The following is an 18798-nucleotide window of genomic DNA, read 5'->3' on the forward strand; positions in this document are numbered from 1 at the left end:
CAAGCTCATTCTCTGCTAGCGGATTCCAGACCGCGGCCGACTCTGAATTCCATCGCGCCGTTTTGCCGTATGCGTGGATTATTCCGCGAGAGCTGAATTTTCGAGTTGCGGCTTGTATAATTAGCTCGACGAGAACGGAACGAGCTTGCAGTTGAATTTTCGAGATTTAATGAGCGGTTTATTTTCGGAGCTTAACTATGGATATGGTATAAAATTTATAGTTTAAAAGATTGTTTTAAAATTTCAAAGCGTGTATCCGCTTTAAAAATCTAATCCCTGCGCGGAAAACAAAACTACCACAATAGCCGCCCCCCTTCCTCTCGAAATCCATTCATCCCGAGTCGTCGCACGCACGCACACGACCTAAAAAGCGAGAGCGCGGAGGCATTTTCATTGTGCTCCGCTAAATTTAGCCACGAAATCATCCCGACGACGACGACAACGTCGAGCGAGGAGAATAAAAGGGAGTAAGATGGAAAGAGTCGCGGTGTGCGGGCCGATATCGCAGGAGATGCGCGCATAGCGATCGTTCCTTCAACACACACACACACACACACACACGCGCGTACACTACTGCCTTAATGGCGAGTTTTGTAATCTGGAAAAATTAAGCGGCGGCTTTTCTGTTTGCGTAATGCGATTTCGCGCGAGTAGGACATTAGTCAGAGATAGTTGTTGGCGAGCTTGCGAGAGGCAACTTTTCAAACGTTCGCGGAGGAAAAATTCGTAATCTATGCGTATAATTTGCATAACTCCGCGGGATAATACGAATGGCAATAAACAGGCGGGAGATTGATTAAATCTCTCTTCGTGGACGATTCCGAATCCATGAAAAAAGTGTTCGATCTCCGCATCTACTGCTAACATTGACTGCTTCACTAAGGAAAACACCTACTGCCTGCGATCTTCGACGATCATCGCATCGCCTCCTTTTATTTTCCTGGCTATATGCATAGAGCAACTTCCTCTCCTACAGAGCTCGCGCTTTCTGTGTCGTCACGAGGCTGCGCGCGCGTTTTCCTCTGCCTCTTTCTCACGCTCATTACCCTCTCTATCTCTGCTCCTCCTCCTCCTCCTCCTCCTCCTCCTTCTCTGTGATCCTTTGCCTCGACTCGCGCGTAATCCCTTCACTTTGCGCATACGTTCGTATAGCTCTGTGCACAAGCAGTACCGAGAGAGCTCTTTGCGTCGTAATCTTCGCAGCGCAGGGCCGTATTTACGCACAGAGTATCTAGTGTACGTCTCAGTGCCGTATACACGCGCGACTCCGACGTCGTCTCTGGCCTCGACTCTTTGCAGCAGCGGAGAGAGTGTCCGTCGGGTCCCGTTTGATCCTATCCTTCAAACGAGAGTAGCTGCACGGTTTTACGTCGCGGATATGCTATGCAGCTTTGCCGACTACGACGAGGATGAAAGCTCTCCCTCCTGGCTCATGCAGTTGGTCATGACGAATTTATTCGGATTCTCTTTGTTACTTTTATTCCGTTTTCACCACTTTACGCGCGAATCGTCAGTTATTCAAAGCGTTTTTTAAATTTAACGAGCATATAAAAGCCGCGCATGAAATATTGATCAGAGAGAAAAGCCAAAATCAATGTCCCACACTGTCCCGGAGCTTTTATGGCTGAAAACGCTGGATACCGCCCGAAAATGACATGATAACCCTCCAAATAACTATCTGACTGAAAGGCACCAGCCGGAGTACTTCGAACGACATAATAAAGCCAGCCGGGCAATCATACCATTTGGCCCGTTGCGCGTGCGCTCGCGCGATACGCCCCCGCACTTTTGCATACGCGCAGAGTTATGTCAGTTTAGCGTTGCAGTCGGAGATGAGATGCCAGCGTGGGTGGACGGAAGCTTTGCAGAACCGATAAAGATACGTGCAGCAGGCGAATAAGCGGAAAAAGTTCGCTATCGGAAATCGCTGATTAGTTTGCAAATTTTTCGAAAATTCTCATTCGATTCACCCGGATTATATTACTTTGCTCTCGATATAGAGCTATTCGAGCGATCCGCTCAAAATTTCGAGAACCGATACTCTAGCCTTTCTCTTTCGCGCATATATTCGGACGTCGAAGAAAAGTTTTTGCATCCGCGAACGTTTTTTCTCTCGTCAGCTCCTTTGATGGTGCTGCGGCGATGCTCTAGGTATATATCGCGCGAGTGACCCACTTGTTCGCCGTGGGTTGGAAATAGAAATTTCGAACGACTACGTGCGATCCGGCGAGTTTGGATGAATTATTAGCGCGCAGTACATGCAAGCCTGCCATTGTTTATTTCATGCAACGCGGAAAGGAAGCTTTTTGGGCCAACAAAGGGATTTTGCCTTTTAGAATTTTCAAAGAGCTGCCTTTTTGTTCGCGAAACTGTAATACGCTTTTGCGCGAGATACTGCGGGAAAAATGCGTTTAAACAATATTTCGTTCACCGTGTCTTCATTCGCTCGAATCAATATAGGTATAGCAGCAAAACATTCGCTCCATTCTCCCCCGCCGACACCCACTTCCTCATTCTGCGCCGATAATTCTCTCCGCCGGCCCATAAACCGGCGCAACTATTCCGAAGCGCACAGAGTAATAGAAACAAGCGCGAGCATCGATCCTAACATCTCACTCCCTCCTCAAAAGAGCCCGCGCTCGCAGCTCCTATGCGACTATAAAAACGGAGCCGCGCGCGCTAAAATTCCTTCCGTGCGCCGATAAATATTTACAACTCGGCACCACCCCCGTGTCTTCTCTAGATCTTGCCTTGTCGAGCTTGAAAAAAAAAAGGACGACCACCTCGTGTCTTCTTCTTCTTCTTCTTTGGCTCAAGCGCGGCATTATACGACTCGTGTGCGCGCAGCTTTTTCGCCAAGCGCCCGTAAAATCCGTGCGGCGCTCGTAAAGCACCGGCGCAGCCGCATTCCTATATGTACTATATAGCAGCCTGGCCTCTGAGTAACGACGAGAGGCTATGGCGAGCATTAGACGCCGGGACGATTAGGGGGCTGTTTGTATTCGCGGCTCTGGATGAGAGGGAAGGAGGAAGCGAGGCTTTTTGCCCTTGAGAGAGAGAGAGAGAGAGAGAGCTTGCGGATTAAAATAAATTATTTCAGAATAATCAGCGTGAATAGATATAATCCAACCGACAAAAATCCCTTTGTCTGCGAAACGCAAACAACGCCGCAAACGCGACCTACGATCAGCGCGCAAGAGCCCACGGCTGCGGTGCAGCTGATACGGGCCATTCGTATGCCGGCAAGCGCACACGGCCTCACTTATCTGTCATCCCCAGGATTTGCGATTCCGAGCATGACTGCATCGCGCACATAGCCGCATACACACACTATGTGGTTGGCGCCTCGAGGACGACACTGGACGGAAGGACGCGAGAATAAAGCGTCAAAATCAGGGCTGAGTCCTTGTGCGGGCAACATCGTCAGGTACGCGTTAAACGCGCGGGTCTTCCTGGAATCGTTTATCTCTCTATGGAGAGAAATTCTCCTCGCTCTCATGTGTACACGAACGCAACGCAATCAGCGCAGCGTTTTAAGTGGGCCATAAAAATCGACAGCCGGAAGTCTTACGGACGGTTCAGCTCCCGATTTTCCCCGGCTTATTAATCTATTTGCCGCTTTCGTTTGTTTGCTTTTTTCTTCTCTTCTTTACGATGGCGTGTGCAGTCGCCGTGGTTATGGTTCTCTCGAGGAGGCACTGGTTCGCGTCAGCATTGTATTCAAATTGTCGTAAAACGCATGACTTACCTTGACCGGGGCAGGAACATGGAGCCGTCGATGAAGACGGAGCCCGACAGCAGGATGTACCAGCTGGTGGCCAGCTCGCCAGTGCTGCAAATTGTGAATACATAGTTATGCACAGGAGTCCTTATCGTTATCTCTATATAAATACGATTCTCGGTACGGAGCGTCATCTGTGGATACACGGAAAGCGCTATACACGTCTTGGAGCAAATTATCCCCTCAGCGGCAAGGAAAACTCATTACTCCCCCAGCATCGATACCACGCAATCATCCCCCGCCGGACGTCCTCTCCTCCGTCAGCGGCCGTGACGTCCACGCTCGAGAATTCGGAATCCACCTCCCCCGCCCATCGTCCTCATCATCATCATATACAGCCATCAGCGCGCACATCCCGCGTTTCCGCGTAATGGGAGGAACGCGAGCCGTTACGCGCGCGCACTTGGCCGCTGTGTGTACACACGGCAAAGCCGGAAGCTCGGGCAGTTTCTTGCAATATCATATACGCAGACGGTGGAGCGGAGCAGACGCAGACCGACGACGGCCTTATACAGCAGACGCGAGTGAGAGAGAGACTTCCGAGAAATTCGCCGCGACCTGAGTCACTTTTAAGGAATTCTCATTGGGGAGCGCGAGGATAAGAGGATGAGGCTGAAGTGCTTTGCGATGGATTCGGATGTATGTGGGTTTCGAAGGGCGAGATTACGGTCCGGAGGCTTTTCTGGAATTCTCCAGCGGGACCTTTCGTGAAGGTTCGGACTTTCGACTTGGTTAGCGACATCTTCGGGGGAAGCACAGAGATCGATGTGGCGCTGGTACCCGGAGTCGGTAAGGTATTCTGTTTTTGCATCCGTATCGAGGAATCGCGGAAGAATGATTCGACAAACGCAAAGTTTCTAAAGAATGAATCGATAATAAATAAAAAACACTTGATAATAAGTTGTAAACCTTCACTCCCGCGCGCATCGGCTCAAGGTAAAACAGCAGCCTCCACAGTCGGTAAAGCGGATTCCTGAACGTCCTTCCGCGATCAACCTAGCTCTCACTCGCGTCTTACCACAGCCGGTTCGCATCTACTTCTCGCGGCGTCTCGTGCGCAGGCCGGTATTTTGGCGCCTCGCGACCACGTGCGTTTTCGTTTTGATACGCCTCCCTGTCTGCCTGGTCGTGTCGCGCTGTCCGTCTGTTTGTTTTCGACGCGTCCGAGTTTAAAATTATCGCGCTCGTGTTTGCGAAGATGTTGCCTCCGCTGCAGGATGAAGAATTCACGGATAATCGTGCGTCGCGGTGTATATTTGGACGAGGAAAGCTTGACGATCTTGTTTGCCGACAAATTTTATACCAGTTCACAGCACGTTGCACAACGTCTCTCATCGGGAATTACAAGATTATGGGCAACGGTACTACTACACGGTTTTTAATCATCTGCGTATACAGTTATTGAAAATCTCATTGTCCGACGCTTCCAATTAAGATAAGCCACCAGGCAAAAAAGCTATGCTTCATCGCGAGGAGGCGTTACTCGATGCACTGAAAATTTCGTCTCTAGCTGCGCTGCTGCAACTATACTATATAAGCGAGAGCGCGAGTGAAAAGCAAACGATGACGTACAGGAAATTTTTTTCTCTCGCCTAATACAACCGCGACGGTCGAAGATCTCTCTTACATAAGCCCGTATAATCGCTTCTGTCATGAGAACCTTCGCTAAAAAAGCGAACTGCTATGACGTCGTGTGTGGGAGTCGGAGGAGAGTTTCTACTTTTTTTTCTCGCAACCGCCTCGCGGCTTAAGGAGGTATCATTAGGCGTTTCAAATCTTCCCGTATATTTGTTTACGTAAGGCATCTCGGCCAGTTGGCTGTAATTAGACGACGCGTTTTCCACTGAAAAATCTTTCCGACAAGTGCGGAGCAGTCGCTGTACACGTGTCTCGAGTGTCGGACACTTGCATCTTTATTAAGTGAGAGAGACATTACGAAATCACTTGATGGAAGCCAGGTATACTAGATACATCGCATGACTCGTATCATTTTTCCGTGTATCCACATCATTGTCGGCCGTACACAGAGCAAGAGCGATAACGAAGAGTCAAGAGCGTTCAAGTTCAGGCTCATTCGTTTTTAACCCTCTCGACTCTGCGCATCCACAGAGATAAGCCATTCGTTTAGTCATATCTCCCGAGAAAAAGTAGCCTCGTCGGCGAAGAAAAAGTCGAGACAAGAAAGAGGTCGTTAGTACTTACTAGTAGAGCACGTGGTTGGCATGGTGTCTCTCGTAGCGCACAGTCTTGCAGAGGCCGCGCAGCACCGAGTCCCTGCAGGGTCGAAGCGCCTCCAGACCGAGCAGGCCGTAGTAAATGAACTGGAGATCCTGCGAGAGAAAGGAGAGAGGAAAAAATTACGCTTGACGAAACTACTACTGGCTAATTGTTCGAGCTCCCGAATTGGAACTCGGTGAACGGGCAGTTTTTAAGAATCCAACCTACGCAAATCTTCGGCTTCGATCAATTTCAATCACAGCGAAATCCCTTATTTTCTCGCTCTTCCGCAGAGTAATCAAGTCGACGCCTTGTTAAGGTGTCTCTCTCGGCATTCATTAATGCCACCGGATTTTCTCTTTTTTCTTCTCATCGCGAGGCATTGTTCGCGCGACGACGTCGATCGACTCTTTTCTCGCGCGTGAATTTTTTTTCCCGCGATAATGAAGATTCGCCCGTCGATATCGCCATTCTACTCCGAACCTAATTAAACACTCTTCCAAGGGTTCTCTTCAAAACTTTCATACGCACACGTCACATACCCTATACCTGCATCCAGCAAATTCACTCCCTCGAAGTACGCAGAGAGACACTCTAGCAGAACGAAAAAACCGAAGAAAAAAAACAACACCGCGCACGAATGGCTATATACAGCGAGGAAGAAGTCCCCTACAAAGGAGCATCGGGAGCAGTGTATAGGAGCGAATTGTCGTCACGCGACGTCGCGTGCGAAAAACCGAGCGATCGAAAGCAAAGTGCAGCCGTTGGGCTCATAACGGCTATGCCGACGGCGCGCAGTCGTCGTCGAGTTTATTGTACAACCGGCGAGCGGTTGACAAAGAGGCCGAGAAAGAGAGATGGAGCGCGGAAAGGATGGGAATAGAGCGCGCTGCTAGATTTGATTTCGTCGAATATTTTCGCGATGATCCTGTACCGCATATCGACTGCGGTTCTCCCTCTAAAATAGACCGCAATGCCAAAAGCGCCCGGTGAGTCAGTCGCGCCGCCGAGATCCTCAAAATTTAACGAACTTCAATGAATCTAATATTACCGGCGACCGCACGAAATCTTACCGGGAACCAGCTTGATGGGCTCAATCGAATCTTTCACTTTAATACACAGCGCGTCGTCGGGATTCGTCTCCGCAACCTACTTCTTCGGCAGCCGAGATCGATACATCGTTGTCGGGCTTATCAGAGCCGAGATAAAATCGGCGTCCGATCTCCGTTACAAAACACGCGCGGCGCGACGCCTTTGTTCGAGCTGCTCGCAGATGCGTATCGGGGGAAGCTGCTGCAACTCGCGCCACTGGACGACCTTGAGGGGGATAGAAGAAACTGGTCGCGCGACGACGTTTCGCGCCTAAACTCGACTTCTCCCCTCGCGCGCTTCTTCGCGGCTGACTCATGTGGAATCCGAGAGATCGATTTTGCAAAACGAGGACTTTTTACAATACTGGTATACACATCGGCGTAATTGGTGCGCTCGCGGCCTTAATAACTCATAACGACAAATCCGAGCTGAGATAAATCAAATCGTGTCCCACACACGACGACGATGATCCGGAAGGCTGAAAAAACAAAGAATTTCGCGCGGTCCCATTTTAAAACGAAAGACGCGTGGGTCGTACTGAACTGGATCACGCGCACGGTCCTTCTCTTTCTCACGTCCCTCTATTCTCCTTCTCTCAAGCGCTCACTCTCTCTCTCTCTCTTCTGCACATCCGCGCGCGTGATTTTTCATTCACTGCTCTCTCTGTAGCAGCGCGAGTCACCTGTCGGCCATCGGGACTGACGCGCCGAGCCTGATCTTCTCGCGAGATTGCCTGGAATGCTCCTCTCCCTCTCTCTTCTTTTTTTCGCCCCGAGGGATCGGGCACCGATGTTTGCTCTACTTGCAAAGTTCCTTATCGCGAAAAATTACATTCGAGTTTGCCTGCACTCCGCCGAAAATTCGTGCACTCGAGAGCTGATACAGCATATCCGCGAACAAACAGACAGACGGGCGGAAAACTCGGCAGACGAGCTGCAGCAAAAAGACGAAGAAGAGCTCCCTATATATACCCGCGGCGCGCATTTCATTCACTCGCTTTCACCTTTCGCAGCCTCCTCTCGCGTTTTTCTCTCCAACTCACGTCACAGACACACACACACACACACACACACACACGTGTATGTATATGAAGCTTACCTGAAGCGTACGCCTTTCCGGATCGCGGCAGAGCGCCCGTATAAAGTGCGGATCCAGATACTCCGTCATAATTTCACTTCTTCTTCTTCTCCTTCGGAATTTTCCTCGTCGACTCTGCGACAGAAGCTTCTCTCTCTGGCTCGGCTCTTTTCAACAATCGGCTACTGGATCATCGCGTTCCGATTATTACAGCAGGTCGAGCTCAGGAGAAGGGCACCAGCAGCGCTGACAGCGGCAGTCGTCGAGGTTGCATATTGCCCCGGCCGCGCTCTGCGGAGAGCAGCGGCTTTTCACATCGCAAGCGGCAATCGCCTGAAATGAGAAAAAACGCAAGGGCCTTTTCAGCGCTTTTCTTTGTTTGCCACGCTTACACACACACACATATATATATACACACTCTCTCTCTTTTTTGTCTCGCTTTAGCGTTATATTTCTGCAGCAGCAGAGTGTAGTGTATAGCTCGAGAGTAGAGCGAGTTAATTAGCGCGAGGGGGTGCAGGGCGCAGGTTTAGAGAAGAGGGTAAATTAAATGCGGGCTGATTGCAGGGCCAGCTTTCTCGTTTGTCGAGCCGCGGCTTGGTTTAAATTGTGTTTAGGACAGTGTGTGCTCGGCTGGAAAGAAAGAAATTAAACGTTGTACGGAGAGTCGCGCTGAAAAATGCAGCGTGTGTTTACACTATAAAAGTGAGGGGGATAAGGTGCGAATTTTTAGAATCAACGATCGGCCTGCGACGGTATCGATCTGCGCTATGCTTTTAGCGTGCATTTTACAAAAATTACGGGCTAGCAAAGCGTGCACTGAACGTATCCTATAGTTTGGTAAACGCGAACGTATAGTGTATTAGTTATCGGCTCTCACTGCGCAGTAGGTCACGTTTCGCGTAATACAGTGTAGTAGACAAAAACGTCGCATAAATAAATAATTTCAAGCTTCCAAACACTCTGGGCGCACGCATGCAAATCAGGCTCGCGAGCGGCTGTCTCGCCTGAATTTTCAAAAACTCGCAGTACACACGACGGAAACCGAGAATCTCCATCCAATTATATACCAGAAATAAAGAAGCGCCGCTCGCGAGCGACGAATCAAACGAAGATATACGGAAGCGGTAGCCACGCTCTCGCACTAATTAAGGAAAACTCAGAGCGGCGTAAAAAGAACCTTACACACTCCGCGCACGCGAGCTCTTGCGGCAAAGTCGAATAAAAAGGCCTGGAAATTCGGAAAAATGCTACTAGTGCATATAATGAAAGAGGATAGCCGGTACTCGCGGCACGCAGGAGAAGCTTAAGGAGGAGGAGCGAGTTCATCAGCCGACCTTGAATATAGGTGACGTCACCTGCAGTAGCGTATGCAGCGGGACAGAGAGTATATGGTATACCGAGGGCTGTGCATTTATCCGCGCGTGCGCGAGCGAGAACCTGGCGTATACGTCGAAGGGAGTATAGGAGAGACGCCGATCTTGTGAAAACGTTTTCTTATGCGTATAATAATTATTCGAACTATGTCCAATAGAAACTGGAGTCGAAAAGAGCGACGGCCCCCGATATAAGTTTCGCCACTATTATCGCGCGTCGTGTCTCCGCCGGACACGAGCGAAGACGAGTCGAGGTCGCGGGCCGATATACGTGAACTCGCAGCCTCGGCCTTGGTTGAATTTGAGTATAGGACGCGCGCAAGAGACTTCTCTCTATAAACGTATACGTGCGCGACGACTATCTCTTCCGCTCGATCGGCGATTCTGTCTCTATGGACGCTTTCGACGATCGAAGTTCGATTCTTCCTTTGCGCTAGTTTCTGTTTTCTCTCGTAACGAAGCGAAAAATTTCATCCGCACACCCGCATAGATCAATAAACATGTCACGTTTTCAAAAAAAAAACTTCACCCCGTGTATTTGCCAAACAAACGACCGCAAACGAGTCTCCGAGCACGGATACGCCGTCGATACTTTCACGAGTCGTAAAAAAAATGACGCAACTCATCATCGACGCCATACGCGGAGACACGCACGCGCATGTCGGCTGCAGCTGCGCGAAGCGCATAAACGCGCGTTGACCGAGTGGAACTGTTAGACGCGTGCCGGTAAACGCGGGCTTCCGATCTTTTGATTGATCGCGCGTGCGACGCGCTCCTCGCTTCTTCGTCTTATCAGCTACAGCCGTTTGGCTCACTCTCTCGAGGATTATACGATTCTTCGAGAGATTTTTATGAACGGATGCTTTATGACGCTGCTCGCTGGTGATACGGCTGTTTACACCGACTTTTTACTGGACGATTAATCCTGCTGTTTTAGTGGCGCTGCTCGATCACGATTTTTACGAGTATACGAGCTGCTTTCTCTTTGGAAATTAGCTTTTCGAGTATTATCCTTAAAATTGAAAATTGAAGCTTCGAATAGGTATAAATCTGTTTTCTCTTGAAGGTACGGAGGCTCTCGTTTGATCGATGGGGAGAAAATTTTGAGTGATGGAACGGCGTTTCATCGAGAGCTGCTTCGTGTGAGATCGATCAATTCCTAGACACACAGGGTCTGCTTAGAGATATCTAAAAAAATCAATTGGTATACGAGTGGCGCTGTTTTTAACCGAAGGCCGAATCAATTATTCCTCGCGACTGCAGAGCGCGAGGTGAGAGAAAGAGTAGCGAAGTTTTTTTATATTCGAGCGAAGAAAAGCGGTCAAGTTTGCTTAAGGTATTTCGTCATTTCATCTTAATGAAAAATCGATGAGGATTGTCTGATGAATCGCCGCGAATAATTGAATTTCGCAAAAAAGCATTTATTTCGGTGTCGATTACGTGAGAACGCGTAAAACGGTGGCGACGATGTTTTTTTCAAACGTCTAGGGTAGCCCCAACGCGATTGACGTGCGTTTATGTAAATCGTATCGAGTATAAGGACGTTAACCTCGCATGCGCCTAACCCATAGTGACTCTCCTCGCGAGGTGCTGTGCTGCTATCGATATTTCTAATGAGTGTATATTATAAGTGAGGCTAATCTGATTTGATATCGACCATTAAGGATTCGCATTTTAGTATATGGCAGTTTAACTTTTTAAAGATACAGAAGAAGCGAAATTCCAAAGTTTAAACGCTTTCCTCCTTGAAAACATTAAACCCCAAGGATCTGGCGGTTCAAAGCTCTCAAACATTCTCGCAGTACCATAGATCTTTTAATTAAAGCCATAAATCATAAGACTTTTCCTCATCCGCGCAAACCTCGCACCTCTTCACCTCGCTTCATTCCAATCAAATTCCTCCTCCCTTGTCCCTTTCATGCACATTCCCGAGAGCGAAACCTCAAACCAACCAGCATCGAAATCGACATCAGCACAGCCGTCGTCGCCGGGATAATCGAAGCAGCAGGTTCTCTCTCCAAACTTCGACGTCCGCTTTGATGGCCGCGCGCGCGCGACTCTCTCGCGTATAGTTCGACGTCCCAAACACAGTAGAGCCGCACCATGTTCTATTTATACGCAAAGCGAACACCGTCGCCGCAGTAGTAGTCGCTTATAAACGGGCGCGCGCGAATTTTGCGCAATCGATACTAGAGCAGACGTCGCGGCGTGTGGTTGCAGGGGACCATAACCCCTGGCTGCATGTACGGAAAGTTGACGCCGGGGCGAGGGGCTGCGAGAGATCTCTCGGCGAAGAGAGGGATGGATGTGTGTGTGTGTGTGTTTGAATTATGAAGAGAGCCGGCGATCGATCGGATGAACGAACGCTATTACACTCGCGGCTACTTAGCCGCACGGGAAGATTCACGCGCGAGAGCTGCCCAGCAATTTTTCTCGATTAACCGGCTATTTTTCAAAGGTGCACTTTGCTGCCGCCGCTGCTGTTAGAGGAGAGAGAGGAAGTCTGAGTGGCTGCGGGGGAATTAAAGGATGGCTTTTCAGGCTGGTTGGGAAAGTGCGAGCTTTGAGCGCGTGATGGATGAAGCCGACTTGTTTCTTCTTTTATTTTTATCTTTATGGTGTTAAACAATTCGTAATAGCCTCGTCGATTCGCAGTTACGTAAACGGAGCTCTTCAGGCTAAACGCCGCGCGGCGCATATTCATTTGAATTTTCATTGTATACAAAATCTGCGAACGCACGCGGACGATACAACGACCGACTAACTAGAGCAGCAAAAAAAGCCCGAGATACGGTAACGCAACCTTTCCGCTAGCTCACTATATATACTAGGCCACTTTCGCTCTTCAATCGCCCGTGGAAACTCAAAATCAAAAGCTCTTTTCCTCAAAGCCCGTGACTCGCGGCAATTCGTCTAAAAAAAAACTCTCTCTGTTCACACACGCGAAAATCGCCGCGACGTCCCAGGGGCACGCTCCTCACCTCTCTCCTGGGAAATAATGAGTCCCGAGTGACATTGGGCTGAAAAATTAAAGAGCGCGCTCGAGTCCGCGGCAAAAAGGCTATTCATTCGCCCAGAAATAAGTAGGTGAAGCACCCAGTCAGTGTCTACTTCTCTATGCAGCGTCGGCGGGCTGCTGCAGTTCTCTCGCGAGGTATTTTTACCGATGACACGAATCTGATTCGGGAGACGCACACGTGCTCTCCCGAGGCGCATATTTTTTACGGAGCGAGATCGTCGTGCTCGAAAAAAAAAGATGTGGGAGTAAGAGTCGATTATCCATCGATGAGGTTCGCCGCCGGACGTACGGAAATAGAGCTGGAGGCTTTGCATATTTTTAGGCGAAGAGGATATAATTCTATTGTTTTTCGAGCGTCATCTCCGCCTGCAGACAGCAGCTCGTCTAAAACGAAACACGAAGGCTCTGACTCAGCCGCGGATTCCAGCGTAATACACCGCAATCAATTAGCCGCAATGTAATCCCCGATGATTATAAAAAACAAATCATCGCATGACGTGTTCATCCTTGGCATCCGGAAATTCAGTGCCTCCATATGGTATCAGGCGAACAAAATTCCGTACAAAAACTCCACTGTTATAACAGCGCGCTCGCAGAGCAGAAAAAAAAGAAGACGCTTTGAATATCGAATAGATTACATCGCCCCGCGACGACGCGGAAGCTTTTGGCGGAAAAAAGAGCTGATCGCGATTCGGTCAAGTGCGTCGCGCGAGTCGCGTCTATCTCTTGATAATGTCTCTTTTAATTCCGCGCTACAGTGCGATACAGATATGAAGTAACTTCCGGCGACGCGCAGTTTTATCAATTTGGCATTGTGTCGAGTCGTCGTACGCTGCCCTTGTTGCGCTGCGACGGAAGGACGGGCGTAATTTCATTGTTTTGACGAAAATAAAAATTGTAAATGCTTTTTTTCGTGCAGGTAGCGTATAACAAGCCCGATGTCGCGCGCATTGTCTCGGTGCAAAATGACCTTTTAGTTCACGTCGGATTTAAAAGAGTTTGTTTTTTCGTTGCGGCTCGCGGGAGAGACGATTTAACGCATAAGCCGAATTTTCATGCCGAACAATAGCGGAAATGTTTATACGCTCGTTCGAGATTATTTTTATCGCGACATGCGTCGTTTCGACCTTAAAAAATAAACGCTGCAGCGAATAAAATGCGCAGAAAACATCAATTTTCCGAATTTTCCCAAGCGCAAAAAAGTTCCAGAATCGCAAGAGCTGACTTCGTAAGAGAGCAGCGGCGTCTAGATCGGCCCTCGGCCGTGACGACGATGCACCACGCGGCACGCGTCTTCCATGGAAAGAGCGGCGCAACAACAGAACTCCTGCGCACTGGATGGAACCGGAACTAACGGATTGGACTCTTACGGCTGTATCAATAGGCGCAGGAAGATAATGCAACTGCTGCATTGTCCGCTCAGTCAAGGATTTTCAGAGCGTTTAGAGCCGCTGTTGTTTTTCAGCTTTTTTGTGCGTGCGCGGAGTGGGCCGTTTACAGGAGAGGAGCCTTGAGGAACCGTTGCGTAAGCTGATTTAGAGCGCGCGTGGGATGTGCTGTGCGGGATTATATATTCAAATGTCGGATTCGCTCTTCCCCAGAGGATCCCGCGATAGCTGTAAGGATTGCGTCGTTCGGCCGTGTTATTGGAGAAAGCAAAAACACGGCGTTTAACCGCATCTGCACTGTCCGTATCGCGTGTATAAAGGAACGAAAAATCGAAGCCTGCACAATATAACGCGATCAATGCCGTTACGCGAGTACATCCTCATTAAGCGGTGCATGATCGTCGTCCCCTACTCCGGCGCGTCGCGCTCGCTTTGATTTTTTCATGACATTCTATTAATTTGACTTTGCCGCGCAAGCAAGGCTGCTGCTGCTCTTCGCTCTCCGTCATAGTCGATAATTTTTGCCGCTCCGCGGACTCCCTCGACTAATAACAGAGCTGTGTATGTGCAGTTCATAACGAACGGTAAACTAAAACTTTTTGCGCCGGTTATTTCACGCTGTGTGGAATTACGCTTATTACAAGGCGATGAAAAAAATCAGGTCGAGAGAGCTTTTGTCGCGAGCGAGCCGTGTATACGTACTGCTTTTATGTAACGACAAATTGATTCGATTTCAGAGCTGTATAGCGAGGTATCGAATTCTTTGTCGGATTTAATAAACGTTCCGTTGCAGAATTCCACCGCGCACAATGGTGTATTGTCGAGTTGCTTTTTTTCCAAAGGGAATTTATCTTAACGGCGTTCCTGCGCTCGTTATTTTCAGCCGGGGCGCGTTTAATTCAGAGCGAACACACTTGAAATATTCGCGCAGCTTCCTCCACTCGAGTTCGCTCTCGTCGCGCCGCGCAAAGTGAACAAATTCAGGTAGTATAGCGCGCGCTGAGAGATAAGCGGCGCCCGCACCTTGCGGAGGACATAATAAAAACGACGGAGTGCAGTATAGCCCGTATGCCGCAGGATTTTCGCGATAAAAATCTCGCTTCTTCAGGACGGAGGAACAAGTGCACGCAGCAGTGGCTCTCGAGACGCCTTGGCTTATCTCGATCTGTACTCTCTCTGTCGAGCTGCTCTCGCCGCAGGATAATCGCGTCGCCGTGTGCTCTTGTTATACCGGAGACTGGAGGAGGAAGTGTCTTCAGCTGAATTTTGGGGGAAGTTTTCAGGAAGGAATTTCGAGGCGTGCCTTATTGTCTCGAGGAGGTCGCTTTTCGAGTAAACAATTATCCGACTGAGTAATCGTCGCGGCGATGTTTTACGAGTCGGAAAAAGAGAGAGAGAGAGAGAGAGAGGGAGAGGCCAGACAAGTTTAATCTGTGTCATCTGTGTCGGCTCTCGGAACAAGACGAGGAAAGCTGCGTCTAATCAGAAAGCCCGGAAAAAGCGGAGAAGCGAAGCACCGCCAAAGAAAACGCGCGTCCCATCGTTATCAGGACGACGTCGGCTAGACACCGTCATCTCACTCTCCCTCCCTCTCGTCCTCTCACCGCAAGATACCGTCGCGAGTTAAGGAAGCCGAAAGCGCCTTACACACAGAAGACTCTTCAGAATCTCTTATATACATGCTGTAGGGAAAAAAGCGAAAGGGGCGAAAAATAAAAAGGAATGCAAATATGAGATCGCGCCTTTAATTATAAGCCGCCTACACCGGCGTCTTTTATCACGGCTGAGTTATTAGGCGCTGAGAGAAAGAGAGCGAGAGGGAGATAGAGGGCAGGTGTGTGCGAAGGGCGTAATGGTATTAGAATTCTCGAGGTGCGACGGCGTGCAGCCGTGTAATTATGTGCTCGGGAAAATTTCGACGGCGCGGCGTTCTGAGCATGCTGCAGCCGAGAGGAGCTGCTTTCTTTTTTAGGGGAATGAAAATAATTTTCAAAAGTCTCTCCTGAATGCAACGTACGTGTCGAAAAATACCTCTGAAAACCGGAGCGCTCGAAACTTTCTCCGGCGAACAATAAAATTGCTCCGAATATATACAAAGAAGACCCCGTCACCTCTCGCGAGTCAAAACAAAGAGCGCGGAAAAAAATCCATACGCATCACAACCCATCTCGCGATCCTCTCCACATCTCGCAACAAACGCGTTACGACAAAGCAGCAGCGGTACACACACATGGAGAATGGGAATAATTACAGTCGCACATATATAGGGCTATGGGGCACTTGTTGTGTGTAGCGCAGGAAAAGCAGAAGCGGCGGTGGATTCAATGCGCGTAATGAGCGCCGGCTTTTCTCCAGAAAAGCATCGACGCGAGAGAGAGAGAGAGAGAGAGAGAGAGAGAGAGAGAGAGAGAGAGAGAGAGAGAGAGTGTATGGGGATCACTCGTGGGATAGTTCTCATATATAAATGCACGTCCGCGTTATTGCGCTCTTTTCCCCCTGTGCATGTGCTCATACGCGTTCCAGATGTGATAATGCGCCGAGAGAGAGAGAAAGAGAGAGAAGACGTCGAGTGCTGTGTACACGAGCTGCTGCGTATATTTAATTATAGAAAGTTTCGGAACTTTTATGCTGCTGGAACAAAGTTTTTGGGGTGGATCGGATTTTGTTTTTCTTGGAGGGTGCATGTTTGGATTGGAATTACATACTTTATGATGGAAAGGCAAGTCTGCCAAATGGGATTGATGTACGAGCGTTGAACACATTTTAATTGCTCTAATTGCAATAAAAAAGCCATGTATAATTCATGGAAACCCAGATGAATTGCACATTGTTGGAAAATCTTTTATTGCCCGGTCTAAGTCGATGAACACACGCTAAAAGTCGTAAAAACAAGTTTCACTTTCTCACCGTATAATCAAGCCTAATTATTTTCTATTATCACGCACTAAACTATCGAACGCAAAGTCTTCGCTACATAACTTTTCCCAACAGCACGAAATGTTCCATCGCGAGTATTTTCAACTATCGTCTACGTACAGCAAGCGATGACGCTTTTGTTTATCGCGAAACATGCGCTTGTAACACACAACGGAAACACGCATTTTCTAGTTGCGCGTAATCAGCCAAGCAGACGACAAATAAGAAGATAGACGAAACAGTCAATGGAGTGTAATACGAAACCGACATTCAATAATAAAAGAGACGATTGAATATGTATGTTGATTATTTAAGCGACGAGCGCAATCATTCCATATACGCAGATCTCAATTGGAATACAATCGTAATTCAATGTTTAAAGCTCGCGCAACATGTGTCGAGTAAAAACGCAACTGGAATGTTTATTGTATGCTCTCACAAATGTAAGATCAGTTGCGAACCGGAACGCAATCGCGAAAAAAGATCGATGCAGAGCTATTTCGGGAAAACCGCATCACGCGAGCCTCCTCCCACTTATACCGCCGATAAACGAGTCTGGAAATCGCACCTCATCATTGCCATAATCAAAATCACCACTCATCCCTGGACCCAATAACACATCGCAAGAAAATCAGAATCCCCGTCGCCGTCACCGACCCCTATACAAATTAACGTCGCCCGTCGATATATCCACGCAAAAAAAAAGGAGCAATGACTCGTCGGTTGCGTATCTGCACGTGTGCAGCCCGGTACACTGTGATCTGCACAACGAAGCAATTTACGCGGAGAGCGCACTGCGAGGGGACGGCTTTGTATACCGGGGGAAAATAGCTCGACAATGTACGGGAGTGAATCGAACGAGCTCTTGATTATTGTTTCGAGGCGTTATGTAAAATTAGATCGTGTGCGTGTGTGTGTGTGTGTCTGTGAGCTATATCGGCCCGGCCCGTTGAATCGACGCGTCTTATTCTACACGAAGTAGAGCGCAGTTATAGATAGGCTGGATGGACTGCTGTGTTTGGTCGGCGAAATTTCTTTTTCTTCCTAGCATACGTACCGAACAGATGTTCGACCCGTTTGAGGCTTTGGAAAAATTGCACGATAATAATGAGAGGCTCTTTTAGAGAACATCGAGATTATTGGACGTATTGTACACGGGCGAACGACAATTATCGGAGCCTTCGCGTCATTGACAATAATAGCCAGCTCTCGGCGTATGAGAGCAGCTGAAATATGGAATACACGTGAGACGACAATTTTTCCCCGCGAGTGGGACACAATTAGACTTTCTAAAGACGGAAAATATCGCATTGTCAGCCTCGCAACTGGGCCGCGCGTTTTCTTCTCTGAATTTAATACAGAACCTCTATACCGCGCGCATCAATCAACTATATCGAACAATTTCCAAAGGCAAATAAAAAAAAAATAACACCAACAACACCTGCAGCGTTGCGAATGACGGACAAGTTGACGCTCGACTCGTCGTGTCTCTTCACACGCAGGTTTTACACACAGTATACAACGCGCGAGAGGAGGATAGACTCGAGAGCGTCAGTCGGCGAACGAACGACAGAGACAGCTATCGATCGCGCAGCTACTGCCTATAAAGCGGGTGTATAACCTCCGCTCTTTCTCTCTTGGATAATCGACGCGTATAGCCGCGGAGGAGCACCGCTAAAGCTTCGGTGTCGACTTTCGACGTGTGGAGAGCCTCACTCTTCTTCCTTTCTCTATATCTTCGCCGATGATGATCGCGTCGTGCGTCAGCCCCCGAGTTTGTTGTATAGGCTGTGTGTGTGTGTTGAGATCGATAGGACGGTTTAATTAGAAAATCGGAATGATCAAAAGTCATGACTGACGAGCTCACGCAGCTGCTGGGGGGTCGAAACTCCGGAACGGTTTCTTACCTCACCTGAAACATAAACAACAACA

At 48.7% G+C, this 18798-nt stretch overlaps 1 protein-coding gene across 3 annotated transcripts in view; it reads right to left on the reverse strand.

Moving 5' to 3' along the window:
- Positions 1–18798, reverse strand: part of LOC100119820 (rap guanine nucleotide exchange factor 2) — a 116899-nt gene that overhangs the window by 84536 nt on the left and 13565 nt on the right. For 2 of the 3 annotated variants that reach the window (XM_031927985.2, XM_032597802.1), the window contains exons 2-4: positions 8189–8500; positions 5984–6111; positions 3749–3832 (exon numbers count right to left, since the gene is read on the reverse strand). In XM_031927985.2, the coding sequence (XP_031783845.1) occupies positions 3749–3832; positions 5984–6111; positions 8189–8257 (281 nt within the window). In that variant the 5' untranslated portion in view covers positions 8258–8500. Of the gene's footprint in view, positions 1–3748; positions 3833–5983; positions 6112–8188; positions 8501–18773; positions 18779–18798 lie in introns of all 3 variants that reach the window. The other variant, XM_031927984.2, reaches the window with a different exon arrangement.

Source organism: Nasonia vitripennis, chromosome 3 (genome assembly GCF_009193385.2).
Source record: "Nasonia vitripennis strain AsymCx chromosome 3, Nvit_psr_1.1, whole genome shotgun sequence".
NCBI classification, from domain to species: Eukaryota; Metazoa; Arthropoda; class Insecta; order Hymenoptera; family Pteromalidae; genus Nasonia; species Nasonia vitripennis.